General features: G+C 40.0%; 1 protein-coding gene across 4 annotated transcripts in view; it reads right to left on the bottom strand.

Moving 5' to 3' along the window:
- LOC109624189 (cGMP-inhibited 3',5'-cyclic phosphodiesterase 3A) overlaps positions 1–15,435 on the bottom strand; it is a 78,175-nt gene that overhangs the window by 5,686 nt on the left and 57,054 nt on the right. For 2 of the 4 annotated variants that reach the window (XM_020078709.2, XM_069528557.1), the window contains 9 exons: positions 10,630–10,703; positions 9,504–9,655; positions 9,249–9,386; positions 8,365–8,476; positions 8,027–8,140; positions 7,242–7,441; positions 6,334–6,537; positions 4,364–4,525; positions 15–270 (listed from right to left, as the gene is read on the bottom strand). In XM_020078709.2, the coding sequence (XP_019934268.2) occupies positions 15–270; positions 4,364–4,525; positions 6,334–6,537; positions 7,242–7,441; positions 8,027–8,140; positions 8,365–8,476; positions 9,249–9,386; positions 9,504–9,655; positions 10,630–10,703 (1,412 nt within the window). The remainder of the gene's footprint in view (positions 1–14; positions 271–4,363; positions 4,526–6,333; positions 6,538–7,241; positions 7,442–8,026; positions 8,141–8,364; positions 8,477–9,248; positions 9,387–9,503; positions 9,656–10,629; positions 10,704–15,435) is intronic. The other 2 variants (XM_069528556.1, XM_069528558.1) reach the window with 1 other exon arrangement.

Genomic DNA, 15,435 nt, shown 5'->3' with positions numbered 1-15,435 from the left:
ACCGCAGTGCTTACGTGATGCTTCTGAGCTGGTGGATGTGTCTTCTTCTGCAGTATCCTCTTCATCCTCCTCATCATTCTCCATCTCTGGCTCCTCTGCCTCTGGGTTGGGTTCCACCCATCGTCCAGGCATGAGGCTGGCTGAGTTGTATGAGTTGCACAGCGGTCCCACGATGTGCGTGATGAACGATTCCTGGAGTTTGGCCAACTGTGGTGCTGCTCTGTCCATGAAGGGGCTGACAGGAAGGCCCAGACTGGACTCCTCATCTCCCTAAATAAAGCATTAGACACATTAGTGCAAATTAAACACCAGCTAAATGCAGTGATGGCTTGTCAACACAGGGCGCTGAGGCGCTACGTCATAATACTATATAAGTCATATTTATTTTCAGTCTATAACTAATCAATGATTACACCTCAGCTGCCAAGCAGAGGTCTGATTTCACAGAGGAAATTTACTTAGTTACTTTACTTAAAATATTCATGTATCTGTATTTTACTTCAATAGATATATTTTCAGGCACTTTCCACTTTTACTCAATATCTGACATCATTCTACTCCACTTTTGTAATGCTTTGTATTCACATTGTTTTAATTTTAGTTTTTAAAAGTGATCAATTATAAGAGAGGAATTGATCAATTCATTTGATCAGAGCAGGCGGGCATTAAACTCCGTGTCCTGCAGGAGCAGCACCCCCGGTGAAGAATCATCCAAGATACATTTGCTGAGACTCAGCCATAATCATGTAGCATTGATGGACGGATGGATGGATGGATGGATGGATGGATGGATGGATAGATCAGTGGATGGATGGATGGATGGATAGATCAATGGATGGATGGATGGATGGATGGATAGATGGATACAACACATTTTGCAGCACTGTTTGCAGAGCCCCCAATCGAAAAAACTCTGTTGTTTCCCCAGGGACTGTCGCTTGAGGGTATATCAAGTATATTTAAAAGTAAGTACTAAGTTACTTTTACACAGGTAGTAGTTCATGTAGTACTTATCATTTAAGAACTTTTTGTTCATTTATTTGTACTTTTACTTGAGTAAAATATTTGAGTACTACCTCCACCTCTGCTGCCAAGTGATGGGATGCCAAACCTCTTTCAGTCTTCAACTTTGTATTTTCCTGCTTTTGCTTTTGCTTTCCTTGTCTTTTAAATGAACATTTTAAAATGCTAGTTTTCATTCAAATTATTGTTGTACACTACAGCACTTTGAATTGTAATTTTAATGTTTTTCCATGTCTTTATAAAACCCTCTAAATTACCTTGTGTCTGAATGGCACTGTACAAATAACTTTGCCTTTCCTTAGACTTCATTGCTCGGCCTGTGCTCCGAGCCCTGACCTACCTGCCCCAGAGATAATAACAAGGAGGTGCAGAGACTTACAGTAAATGAATTAAACCAAGGTGAAGAACGACCTGCTACGATAACCCCATTGACATTTGCTATAGCATTAATCATTACACAGAATCCACGTGGCGAAGTCAGGGAACATTTATTTTACATAAAACCTTGGGAAGACTTTGAGATGTCTGTAATTTCCTGATTGGTTCCAAGAAAAAGCCATCACACTCACATACTCATTTATTTATTCATAATCTGATCTATTATTCCAATTCTCTATATGTTTAATTGTATGCACACCTGTAGACAAATGTGCTTTTGTACCTGCTGTGCACTGAATAAATGACTCAGTACTTTGCGTTCAGCTAGACTTGGAGTTAATTAACTTAGAACGCTGTTTCCATTTCCCTGTATTTAGTCTACAATTACACATCCTTTACAGGAACCTGTGACAGATTTACGTCTCAATTATTTTCCAGGCAATTAAAAAAAGGGCCTGTGTTATTAAGTGTTACTCTCACAAATAAATTTACGGTTAAGACACGCTCGCGTTGCAAACGAGTCAAAAGCGCCTGTGTCCACGGTCTGTGATGTCCAAATGGATGGAAATGAGCAACAGCTACAGCAAGGTTTCCTGGTTGCCTTGGTGACTGACTGCAAGTGCCAGTCCCCTACACTGTATGGTACAATGACTCTGTTCCTGCATTGAGCTGCTAATGTAAAGGACATTGAAAGTCTTCAATGGATGGGATTTCAGACAGATTTGCAATTTGATGGTATTTCTGACAGGTGAACAGAAATAAAGGGGACGAGGTCCATCTGGCACCACGAATACATCCTGAACAATTCAGAGGCATTACAAGGTTGTGTTTTGAAAGTTAATCCTTTACATCAAGTGCTTGTCTGTATTTGCTTTCCATACATGCTGCAACATGTATGCTGTATTGCTTTGCTGCTTTTTTCCATGGTCGTTGGTCTCTCAAGACTGTCGGTGTAATCAGAGTCTGCTCCACCTCAATGACAGTTGCCTGGGCACCCTGCTTGCGTCAACACATTTTGCAGCACTAAAACTATTGTTCCTGAAGAGCATTTCTCCTGTGAGGCTCCGACTATGTATGTCTCATCCCATAGACCTCAGAGTCTTGTAACAAGCTGGCTGTGTAGCTGAAGTAAATGGTAAATAAGGGCCTGAGCATTCTGTGCTTCACCCAGAGGCAATTAGCAGAGATTAGCAGCCATTTAGTGACGTATTGTAACAAAGGTCACTGGATGTGGAATTAGGCTGAAAGCTTTACTCAATTCTGTTTGTTACAGCTGCACTGTTTATCTAAAATGAGGCTAAACATGATGTTATTATACTGACAATAAATGCATTTGTTGAAGATGTAATGGAATTTTCATAGACACTGTCTCTTGTCCTCTCTGGGGCAGAGTGCAATAGGCTGTTGTGTTTGGGAAGTGCGAGAGCTTGGCGAAGGTCAAAGCCTTTACTCCCTAGACATCACAGATATGAGACTGCGTAAGCACGCACTACTGTCTCCATAACTAGAAAATACATTTGATTGTTTAGGAACAAGCACACCCATAGATTAAATGATCTGTTGGGGTTTAAAGTGTGACTGCAGGAAAGCAGACTACAGAATATGAGAGAGCATCATGCACAGATGTTGTATGGATGAATTCTGATTTTCTACTTGGCCAAGCTCAATAAATATTCCAGCATAGGACATCAAAGGGTTCCTGAACGCTTTCTTTATTGATGAGGTGATGAGATATAGATTCGCTCATTATTATTGGTATTTAGAGAGGGAGGTAGGGAGAACTACAATTACACCTGCGTATGTTGGAGAGATTAAATTAAAAAAAAGGGAGTAAATGTGAATTGTCTGTCAGAACTGTGACCAAATTAAAGGAAATAATTAGATTTGGTTTAAGAATGAATACAGGGAAGCTATCTCAACTTTAATCCCACACAAGTTGCTGATCTTATTGATTAAAAGTTATTATCCTGAACAGTGGCCTTAGAACTGACTGAACTGCTCTGATAAAGTACCAATGTACCAATGATTTTGACACAGCTTCGTACTTTGGACTTTTCTCTAAACTTGTCTGGTTAGATGTTTCTGCGTCATTTGACACCATTAATCACAAACATTTTATAACTGACATTGGAACATTTGATCGGGATTAAAGGAACTGCACCAGACAAGGTAGATTACAGTTTGCTCATGTTAACAAATGCTCTTGGACACAAAGGTAGGTCATGGAGTTCCACAGGGCTCAGTGCTGGGACCAATACATGCTTACTTTAGTTAATACTATCAGTAAGCACCAGACAAATTATCATCACGCATATGATATCCAAAAAAAACTATTTTTGATTAATTACTTCTAAATTCTTTAGTTCTTTGTAACATTTCAACAAATTGAATCATTATGTATTTGTAACGGACCATTTGTCTAGCTGTTAAAGACACATTTGGGGGGTGTAATTGTGGCCTCAAGATGTCTACTCTGCAGCTCTCATGCCTTCATATTGTGCCCATATATAATGTTTTTATGTAACATTTTTTCTTGTTTAGGGAACCTGAAAGATTTCAAAATAAAATGGGTCACAAGTCAGCAGTGAGGTTGACAAGATGTATAGTATAGTATCAATTCTTAGGGGAACGTCACAAGTGGAGATAAAGGAGTCTTTTTTGAATTATTTAAATAGATGGAATATCATTGTTTATTTATCTACTACGTGTTAAATTATTCTTGCCATAGCTTTACTGATGTGGAAATGGGAGTAGCTGGAAGAAATTATTTATATTTAACATAAAATCTAAATAAAATCAAAAAGATAAAGACTTTGTTTTTGGCTTCAAAAACACTAGAATTCTCACAAAGGAATAATTAACCTTATAGAAATACAGATTTTCCTCTGCATACAAACATGACAGTGCACTGATATTCAGTTTAGCAAAAAACAGACAAGGTCTTAGTTTATGATTCACAGACCTGCTCATAGAATTCGTTGACAATGCCCTCTGTCCACTGCAGATGCAGATCCTTGCACTTCAGAGGTCCGTTGATGTCAGCCAGTTTAATGCACATCTGGCACACCAACAACCTGTCATTCTCATTGGACCAATCGATACCTGTAGATGGATCGTCACCCACCTGATGGTTCGACAAATAGAAATGTTGACATTGAACATATTCAAACATGTCAGGTTGTGGATGTTACGTAACTGTGATACAATTGATTATGATTAAAGATTTGGTATTGGGGTAATGGGTTCTAACTCTTAAAGTGATAGGTGATACTGATGATTTCACATTTGTGCACAGAAAGTGCAGTTTAAGATAAATAAGGGGTAAGGGTTGGTGCGCTAAACAAAAAAAACAAACGACATTGCACTTCCTGGTACTCAACATAGTCTGACGTCAACTGGATGAGAATGTCAAGAAAGTTGAAAGACAGACAGACATATTGTCCAGTACAATGGCCTTAGAATTGACTGGACAGCCCTGATCAAAGACAGTAATGATTTTTACACGGCCTCGTACTATGGACTTGTCTCTATACTTGTCTTGTTAGATCTTACTGTTGCATTGGACACTATCAATCAAAACATTTTTATTACAAATATTGGAACATTTGATTGGCACCAAGAATCCAGTGTGTTCATGTTAAGAATCGCTCTTCCATGAAGGTTACTGATGGAGTTCCACTGGGTTCAGCATTGGGACCCATATTTTTCATTTTATATATGCTCCCTTTAATGGGTTCTGGCTCCTAAAGCAACATACTGTGTTGTCACTAGGTACATTTTGTGATTTTGTTACAGATGAGGTCACAGTTGTGCACAGCAAGTGCAGTTTAAAATAAATAAGGGGTTCTGATGGGTTCTAACAACCGCTCAACAAAAAACACTGAAACTGCACTTCCTGGTAGCCTAACAAATATGATGTCAATTGGGTGAGTGGTTGTCAAGAACAGACAAAGAACGTACGAACAGACGGACGTATGGACAGACAGACAGATAGACAGGATTTATTAGCAGGTTATCTAGAGAGTTCATACATGCATGAAATGTGCTTTCTCTTATAGAGAAAACAACCACTCCCAGCTTCTGTAATATATAAGTATGATATTCTCTGGATTAAATCAGTCAAATCTTAGATTATCAACTGATTTCAAGGGACATGGCCGCATTCACACATTTATGTTAAAGCTTGCTTTAATCTACATAAAGTTCAGATTAATTTATTATTTCTAATTAAGCCTAATGAGCTTCAGAAGGATGAACACTGATTCTCAGAGTTTTTGTGATGCTAATATAATTGTGGAAATTGAGGAGATCCTAACTACTTCACGGAAAGCATTATTTAATTCCAGGAAGAGCAGAGTGGGACGCACTACAGTGAGAAACATTACTTTAGCTGCCAAGCCAGCGAGCTCAATGCTAGCTGACAGGCCTTGGCCATCAAGCACCACCACTGTACTAGTATTCAAAATGGAAAAACCAGACACACTCAAATCCAAAGCCAACTTTCTGTCTGCACAGACACAAGTTATTGAAAAGCTGCGGGGAGCTTTGTGTGCTGAATATATTGCAAGTGATGCAATGCTATGCACAAACAATCCTGTTCCTTTGAAAAAAAAGTTATTTCAGTGAATCACTTTCTAACATTAAAATAACTGAGGGATAAATGTAATTCAACAAGCCATGAACACTAACAATGTAATGTTAACAGCAAATTCAATTGGTATTATTCATCCATAACATTTTGACTTTATATCTAAGGACAGGGATTCATAACTTAGTGTTGGCATTGGCTTAAAATCATCATTAAAAAGGTAAATAAAGAATCATATACATTTTTAGAGTAATGATTTTGTTCAATAGCCTATACATTTTAAGGGATTTAATCCATAAACCCTCCAGATATAAAAAATCATATATTTTCAATATTTAATTTACCTTGGCATTGAACTCAGCAAGGAAGTCAAAGTGCTTCTTCAGATCAGTGGCCAGTATGGCCTCAATCACCAGGAAACGGAAACGCTTGAATGCCACATGGTCCAAGTTGACGAGGAAGTTGTACTCTGGCCTCGACATGAAGAGGTTCCAGGCTGAGGCAGCGTGGTGGTTTTCCAGAACGGATCGATCATTGTAGAGCACTGCCTGTGAACACACGCAAACACTTCACATCTACCATAAACAGTGCAAACATGTTTATACTGTATATAAATAATCCATCAATCCATCGCAAACAGAGAAAAGTATTGTTAGTTTGATAGTTTTTGGAATTTTAGCTAAAATATGTTATTTAGAATTGTTTCAAATTGTATTTGATTTCTGGAAACCATCTCCTGACCCTCCCTCTGTGTCTCGTGACCCCCAGGGCTCCAGACCCCTAGTTTGGAAACCACTGATGTGTATAAAATGTAAAATGCATTATTGTATATTACGGGCTTCGATACATAATTCGCATTTTTACTTTTAGTCAACCTTTAGTATACTTTTAATGTATACTTTAAACTATTAAGTAAAACGTTGGATGCAGAACTGTATTTTATATAACATTAATGTTACCATGCTAAGATAGAAATGAAATATGCTGAGACAAAAAAATCTTCATCCAAAAAGTCCAAAGTATGACACCTCAACATCTGTCACAAGCAATGAAGCGTGACTCTTATTGGTGATTGTTCAATTACACTGTCAAAGGCTGACTTTTTTGCCAGAAGTACACATACTGGAGGAAAAATGCCAATCAAATGATCAACTTTTTTAATTTCAAAAACCAAAAGCGTGTGACAGTAAGTTCAGAGATGACATTTCACATTCTTGCGTCTAATTCAGAGGCTTATGCAGTGCATGAGTACCTGCGGGGCGCTGGTTGCCACAAGGAATGCGTTGGTCCGCCCCGGGTGGTCGTAGTCGTGCATCGCGGCGGCCACATAAAGGGCCATGAGCTCCAGAGCAGGTATGAGGCCTGACATGCAGCCGTAACCGTCTTCTGACACAGTGTAGGTCTTTGAAACCAGGAAGCCCATGTGACTGTGTGTTATTCCGCTGTCAGAGTCTAGCCATGGGGAAGACAGACAATGTGGGTGAGGAGCAGGGTGGCAGAATTTATACAAACTGACATACTGTACTTTACATGTACACACACACAGATACACACACACTTGTGCACACGCATGTAAATCCACTTATATGTGGATCAAAGGGATGGCCCCGGTGAGGCATACAAATGAGGTTATGGAAATATGGGTGAGAGGGAACTCTAATCTGCCTTCAATTTCATGCTGTTCTAGACTTCAAATAGAGTTTGGTACGTAAATGCAAGAGCCAAAAGCCTGTGTGAGATAAGAAAAACTGTGTGTAGGATAAGAACACACACTCCTGTAGGTCTGATGCTCTGTCATGACGGAGGTGGCTCACAGTGATGCTGCAGGCACATAGAAAGAAGTAATCTAAATACAATAGCCTACTTGTACAAAACCCTCACAGTCATATGTTGCTTTAAGTAAAAGTTAAATAAAAAGGCACTCAATTCTTCTTATATGGCATCTTAATTGATATTACCAACTTCAAACACACTTTTCTGGACCTGATGGTTTCACATACACACCAGCAGTCGACACAAGGTCACTAGTCCACACACCTGAGTCACTGGCAGAGCTGTGGTCGGTGACGAGGCTGGGCAGACCGGGCACAGCCTGCGTGGTGAGGTACCAGACTGCATGGAGCACGTCTGTGGCATGGACCCTGTTGTGATCTGGGTCAGGAGAGAAAACAAGTCTGCTCAGTGTGTGCAACCTTCTCCACCAGGTCGCACTGTTGGGCTACTTGTAAAAACACAGGCTGCCATACATCACATGCCACTAACGCTGTGTGATGTTTCCCTCTTGTGGCTGGTTTTGTTTGCTACAGCCGCAAACAGGATCTAGATAAACTGAGCAAAAATGAAAAAGATTAGAGGAAAGAGGTGTTGAGGCTTACATGGTATGTCTCTGTAACCATTCTCGAGGGCGTGGAAGTAGTTCATGAATTCTGTTACAGGAATCTTGAATGTCTCAAACAGGCCAGTGTCTTCAAAGAGCCTGTAAGAGACCTGAAACACAAAGTAATCAGTGTCAGAGTCTGCAAACACCAGCAGGTACGAATAAAAAGTTTTCAAAGACTTTGAATTTGGTTTTAGTATTATAGTATATAGTATACACACATACTTTATTATATATTTGTCTATTTATTTATAAATAACAATGTATTAGGGCCAATTAAATTGAAAAAAATGTGTTGTATTTTATGCTACGTGTCGTTTTAGAGGGTGAATATTCAAAGATCAGTCTGTGGCCTGTGTTCAAACGAGGAATGTGGAGCATCTTGTTATACTCAAGTGTAAGTTTCACACAAAAAAAACATTTAATCTTTTGGCTCATCGGCACCAAGTAATCATAAGTAATAAGTTTGTGCAAGACACTGATGTATTCTGATGAAAGAACCACACAGAAGTGGAGGAGGAAATGTTTGGGACGGGACGACTGTGAGGATATCATCGGTTACATCTGTATGATGTTCAAAGGGGTTTCTTAGACTTTGGATCCAGAAGAAGTGGAATTGTGGTGAGCATGGGTTCTCTTCTTGCAGCCTATTTCACAAAACATGTTTTTTTCCCGGCCCCTCTTTTTTTCAATTTTATGACTTTTTTCACTTCAAATTACATCTTTATTGTTATAGTATTGTGACTTTCTCATTTATGACTTTATTCTCGTGATGTAACGATAGTATTCAGGAAATGAAAATATTACTCAGCATGACAGGTTCCTAACCCTATATTCCCCCTCCCTCTGAGATCAGTGGTTGATTCTCTCAGGTGCACTTACCTGACTGAGGATCCGTCCACATTTCCCACTGGTCTTCTCCATCAAGCTGAAGATGGGGAAGTTCCAATTGTTTAGCTGACTCATCAGAGGCTCTAGGTCCTCCATTACTAGTGGCTCTGGAGCCAACATTGGTTTGTCCTGTTCAAAATCACAAACGTGGTTAAGATGGAAAAATGATATATGTTTTTGCTATTCTTAAAAACAGTTACAGTGTATCAGAGACTGTTAATATGCCTGAAGTCGGCCTCACTGTACCTCTGGAGGTATTAGTGGATGGAGGATAACATTCTGAGCAGGGTTTTTTCCTTCCTCTGTGTCCTCCTCTGTATGTGCTACATCGCTGCTATCACTGTGGTTGGCTTCGTGGGTACTGTCATAGTCTGATGACGCAACCACTTGGTCCTCTGCTGGTAAAAGAAAAACAGAGATGTCACAGCACCGAAGGGAAAAAGTCCCTTTAAAATCTCTTTTTAAATCTCTTTAAACTGAAGCACATCAGCAGGTTTTTTTTTGAGTTGTGGTACTTTCCACTAATCCTGGTTTATTATAGTTGGTTAATTTCTGCTATCCACAAAATGAAAGTCTCAGAGATGATGAGTGCTCCTGTTCATTAACACTAGATCAAATTGATTATTGCTACCACGCCCCCCACTCATAACATATCTTGGTAGATGTGGATGGTTTTATAACCTGTGCATCTGTATCATCAGTGAAACTGGGACATTTACAAAAATGATCGAATTGCTGAAAATTGGTGAATTGAAGAATTTCTTGCCCTGTGCCCTATACATGACTAAAATCTACTGTTTACCTTTTACTGACAAAACCCCCAAAAAAATCCAGAAATGCAAAATACATTGGAAATACCTTTTTAAAATTAATTAATTAATTTTCACTATAACACCAATACAAAACTCTAATTTGTTAATTTTAGGTTTTATGCATCTGTTTACTATAGAACAGAAGAGCAGATTCTGTTTCTTTGTGTTTGTTTTTAAGGAAGTTTACACAAACAAAACTGAACACATTTCCCCAAGCCTTGGTGGAAGGATGTGATATGGGTCAGGGAAGAACCCGTTAATGTTTGCTGCAGATGGGAATCAGGGGGCAGATCCAAGAATCCTTTTTTCACTTGGGGGGTGATTTTCATCATTTTCACCTTTTTCTCAGGAAATAACTCACAGAAAAAAAAAACATTCTGTACTTTAAATTGGTTGTTCTGTCTGTTGTATATATTAAGCTATGAAATCAGTATGTAATGAATGCAGTTAGAGGTAGAGAGAACCACTGTGAGACTGTATGTGCTGTTTGCCCACACTCTTCCCATGCTGCTCTGAGGCGGTAGTTGTAATGTGAGAAAGAACAAAGAGTGACAGCGTACCTGTCCGTGGTATCCTGTCTCCCTTGTCTATAGAGCCCTCCCCATGGCTCAGTTTGATGTATGGTCTCCCACAGCTGGAGAAAAGATGGGTGTTAGAGATAAAGTGCAAGGGAGGACACGTTCACTCATTTCACTGCATAGCACACGATATCCCCTGTAGTAACACTCAGAGATTTGCAGCTGATGTTGTTTTGCATCTCCACATTTATATGTCAGCTATAATCAATTTCAATGACTAAATATAAATGTTCTATGCTAGAGGCTCCACACTGAAACACAAAGTTAAAATCCCAAAACAACATATTATCATGATCTCTGCTCTGACATGTGCACCCACATGTGTTTTACAACATCTGCTGCCATCAAAAGCAAGAATGTTTTGTAGATTTTGTAGGATAAGATCAAATGTAACTTGTGAGCAAGTTTGGTGTAAGTAATAATGTGGATTATTTTAACTAGCGGGTGTTGTTTGGCAGGGCAGGTAGTTAAAACCCAGTCCAGACATCCAAATGAACAGTGAGAGCGAACAATTACAGAATAGTACATATGTGTGTTTGCTTGGAGAAAACAAAATGTGCAAGCCATTGATGTCGGTAAAGTTGTGTCAAATAATTGAAAACAACGCCATTCGCTACATCTGTCTTTCATGTCTAACCAGTCGGCTGAAGTTGTCAATAAAAAAGAAAAAACCTAATGGGATTCCTACTGTGCTGTCCCCACATGAAACAGATGTTCTGCAGATGCTTCAGAAAAAAACAACCTCTCATTAATGATCTAATGGATGCACAGATCATCACAATGCAATGGGAATACAAAACAAATGCAAAACAGTTGCTGCACTGACGACGGTATAAACAACTCATTAGAAATGGAGCCCAGCCTCTTTGAGATATATGACAGAGCGCTGACAGCCACAGACACGGCGTACTGCTGCAGCCACAACCTCAGAGACAGATGAAAATATTCACATTTACTGACTGGTTTACAAATCAAGCCATAAATATTGTTTATTACAGTGTACTGGTTAGTTCCCCGTGTGACACCAAGCGGGAGCCTCCCGAGCTGCTCTCAACAGCTATCCCATGTTTCTCGGACTGAGGCCACTGTCAGGCTGTAGGTGGTTCCAATTAAAATACCTCTCCCTAAATGTTGTAAAACCTGCCTATGCGGAGCAGGAAATGCCTGCCGTTAGAGCGTGGTGTCACAGGGAGCACAAAGGCCTTTAGTGTGTCTATCTCCTTCTGATAAATTGTTTCTTGAACACTTTCGAGCTGTTCCCGCCCCGTCTAATGGTCCTGAGGCCCCAACAAAGGAAGTTCTGTTGTGTTTGCACGGCCAGGTCGAACCACCGTGTGTAATGCCTAGCAGGTGTGTAATATAAAATAGTTTGATAGTTTGGCGGGCGAACAGTTAGTACATTATTGTCAGGGGGGTCTGGGCAGGCAGCAGCGCTTGGCATAAAAGGTTTACTTTAATGAAAGTTGAAGAACTGGCAGACACTCTTCCTATTCTGCTAATGCAGCAGAATAACCTCGGCTACTGACATTGAGCCTTCAGCACAGAATATAAATAAGAGGGTCGGCCATTTTCACTGGAGGAATCTGTCAGTCAGGTATCAAGTGACTTTGCTTTTATCACAGAAAAACCTCTTACACGTAGTTTCAGCGGTTAGCTCTGCAGTTACAGTAATTTATCTGGTCCACTGAGATATGCCTACATTCCTCAGTGTGTGTTTTCGTTTCAACCATGTCTCCTACAAATGACATCTGTATGCTAATAATTTGATTTGATTTTTACTTTCAGAAAATACCATATCTACTTCCTGCAAATGTGCTTTTCAGTTAGAGAAATCAGAATGTAATTTACATGGCATCAATCTTCATTCCGATTGTATTGATACTATACTATTTGTTTTAAATGAGTATGTAAACATAATCTGATGGGTAGTTATATGCAACTTTTAACAAGAACCAAACAAAGATCACAGGTCAAACTTGCTCTCTTGGTTTATCCTTAAAAAACAAATAGTGTTGTGTTTTCCAACAGTCAACTGGAGTCTGTCTCTGGAGTGAAAAACACTCCTGTTCTCATAAACTCTAAAACAAACACAACTTGGAATTCTAACTGTGAGTACGAACCTCCATCAAGTTAATTATGCTGCAATAGGAAATACTGTATAAATTGCAACATTGTCTGACTTCTTCTGAGAACAGCCCCGCCGCCTCTCCTTCACCTCTGCTGCTTATCTTAATGTTTCGAGCCATGTAATAAGCTCTGACTGGCCTCTGCCTGCCTGCCTTCCTCTCTGCTGCAGTTTAACTCCCACATTTATACTCAACCACTCAGCAGGTTGACAGATTACTCTTGGTTCAGAGCCTGAACGGACAGTGCCCAAGCCACGATAAACACAGGAGCCATTATTTCTGTTTCCAGTAATCTACCTACAGTCCAGCCAGATGACGTGAAGAAGATAACAGCACAGTGGCCGGGGCCCGAAGGGGAAATGGAAGGTACTCAATCGGCCCCCTTTTTTAACCGAGTCTGTCCGATTAAAAAAAGCAGATATTGTGGCTTTGAAGTCGGTGTTATTCCTTCTTAACGCCGTACGTCACAGAGAGCTGACATGATGGAAAAAAAGACGGGAGAAAAAAGAGAAGCCTAATGTCCCAATTAAGATTGTAGAGATTTGATGATGGAGCAGAGAGGAGGCAATTGAAGCCATGTGTTCTTTCCCCACCACTCATTACAATCAGCAGTGGTTATGGTGTTTTGTTTGATCTGTGAATAAATGCGTTTGTTACTGCCGTCTTGGCCGGGACTCAACAGGGATAACACTGACAAACAGATTCTAGCGTGTAAACACTCCCTGCTACTCTTGTGATTTAGTGCTATGTTCGAGAACGCTAGGGCCAGCAGGTTGCCTATTACTACACAAGTATGATTCCAACAAGTTTTCTTATTTTAAATATCTTTATGGGGAACATTTATTGGACAGGACAGACTAAGTATGAAAGGTGGAGAGAGACGGGGAAGACGTGCAGCAAAGGGCCACAACCTGAATCAAACCTCCAGCCGCTGTAGAAGACTTGAGCCTCAATACAACAAGTTAACGTTGTTAATAAAGTGTCTTCTAGATTTGGACCAGATATCTTATTAATTATATAAAACTAGACTGAGAGACCCTCAGCTGCAGTTCAATAATCCCAGGGTCTCTGTTCTCTCCAATTGTGTCTATATAACCTGTGCCAGAAGCAACAGCTGTGACAGTGTGTTTTAGTGTGTGCGTGTGTGTTAATTGTGGGGCTCTGGTGACAGGGGAGAGGCCCAGGTGTTTGTTTATGCTCACACCACCATAAGTGGCCATGCCGCTGAGCCGGGCTGGGCTTTAGGACCAGGCGATGGGGGCTTTGTGTACAGAAGCTGCTTGGTGTGCTTACATTTACAGAACTTGTTCAAGTATCGTGCTGCCATGGTGGAAAAAGACCCAAACAAGCCACTGACAGACGCAGCCCACACAGGTCTTAGAGGACACAAAACAAAACCCTGTGAGAGGACCTTTTTTTGTTTGCTGTGCCACCCAATGAAAGTTAGATTTAGACATTAGTTAGAGACCTTTGTATCACTTTGCTAGTATATTACGTCCATGGTGAAATGTGGTAAAACTGTAATATGGAATCTATTACAAGTTTTAGAAGAGGTGTGACAGAGATGGTTGAAGGTACTCAGGTACTCATGTCTTTGTTGTTCACATGATATTTATGGATTATGGTTTGTTCACACTGATATAAACCGGAAATTCACTTGAAACAGTAGGATAAATGTACAATATTCACTTCTTATATCAAATCATTAATCAATATTGATTTTATACTATGATCAAACCCCTGAATATGACTTGTGACCATGAGCATTAACCTGCGACTGTACGAGCCAGCATTCTCTACTTGGGACAGATTTCCAAAAGAACTGGAAACCTGGCTACTGGGATTTTCCCCCCTTTCAGTCACAGGAGCATTAGTGACATTGGGCACTGTGTTAGGCAAGAAGTCGGCATTCAAATTCATCCAAACATTGTTTGGTGTGGTTGAGGTCAGGTTTCTGAGGAGGGAAACCCAGAACTCCACTCCAAAAAAAAAAAAAACACTCTCATTGGACCTCACTTTGTGCTCTAGAGCAGTTTCATGCTTCCCATAAATGTTTGCCACAAAGTTGGATGTAAATTTGTGTCTAAAATACCATAAAAAATGTTGCAAAATTAAGATTTACTGTAATTGAAACGCAGGAGCCAAACCATAAAAAACAGCACTTGGCCAAAAAGTAAACAAAAGCAAGAGGACGGTCGTTTCTACATACTTTTGGCCTTACAGTGTGCGCAGGTCAGATTTCTGCAGAAGGGTCATTTCACATATTTCAGACACATTACTGTGACAAAGTGAGAGATTATAACAATGTGCAGGCACTGAAGTTGCCTCAGCTCATGTGTTACATGATCCGTCCTGATGGATGCAGCAGAACAATGATCTGCCCTTTTTAATAAATGTGTAGGAATAATCCCTTCCACATGCCACTAAAGTAAAAAACAATGGAAAATTTACTGCAGTTAATCTTTGATTGGAGCAAATACTGCAGTTATGTCTATATAACCTGAGCTGCAGACAGTGTCTGGCTGTTTAGTTCGTCTGGGCAGCTTGGCTTAAACGCTTGGAAGACAATACATGCTTTCATGGGAACAACTCACTTTTACAGTCCAGCCATAATCAATCAATATCTTCATGTAACACACAACAAATAATACTTGCACACAAC

This window comes from Paralichthys olivaceus, chromosome 7 (genome assembly GCF_024713975.1).
Source record: "Paralichthys olivaceus isolate ysfri-2021 chromosome 7, ASM2471397v2, whole genome shotgun sequence".
In the NCBI taxonomy this organism is placed as follows: domain Eukaryota; kingdom Metazoa; phylum Chordata; class Actinopteri; order Pleuronectiformes; family Paralichthyidae; genus Paralichthys; species Paralichthys olivaceus.
The sequence above is the reverse complement of the archived record's forward strand: the minus strand, read 5'-3'. Positions and strand labels throughout refer to the sequence as shown.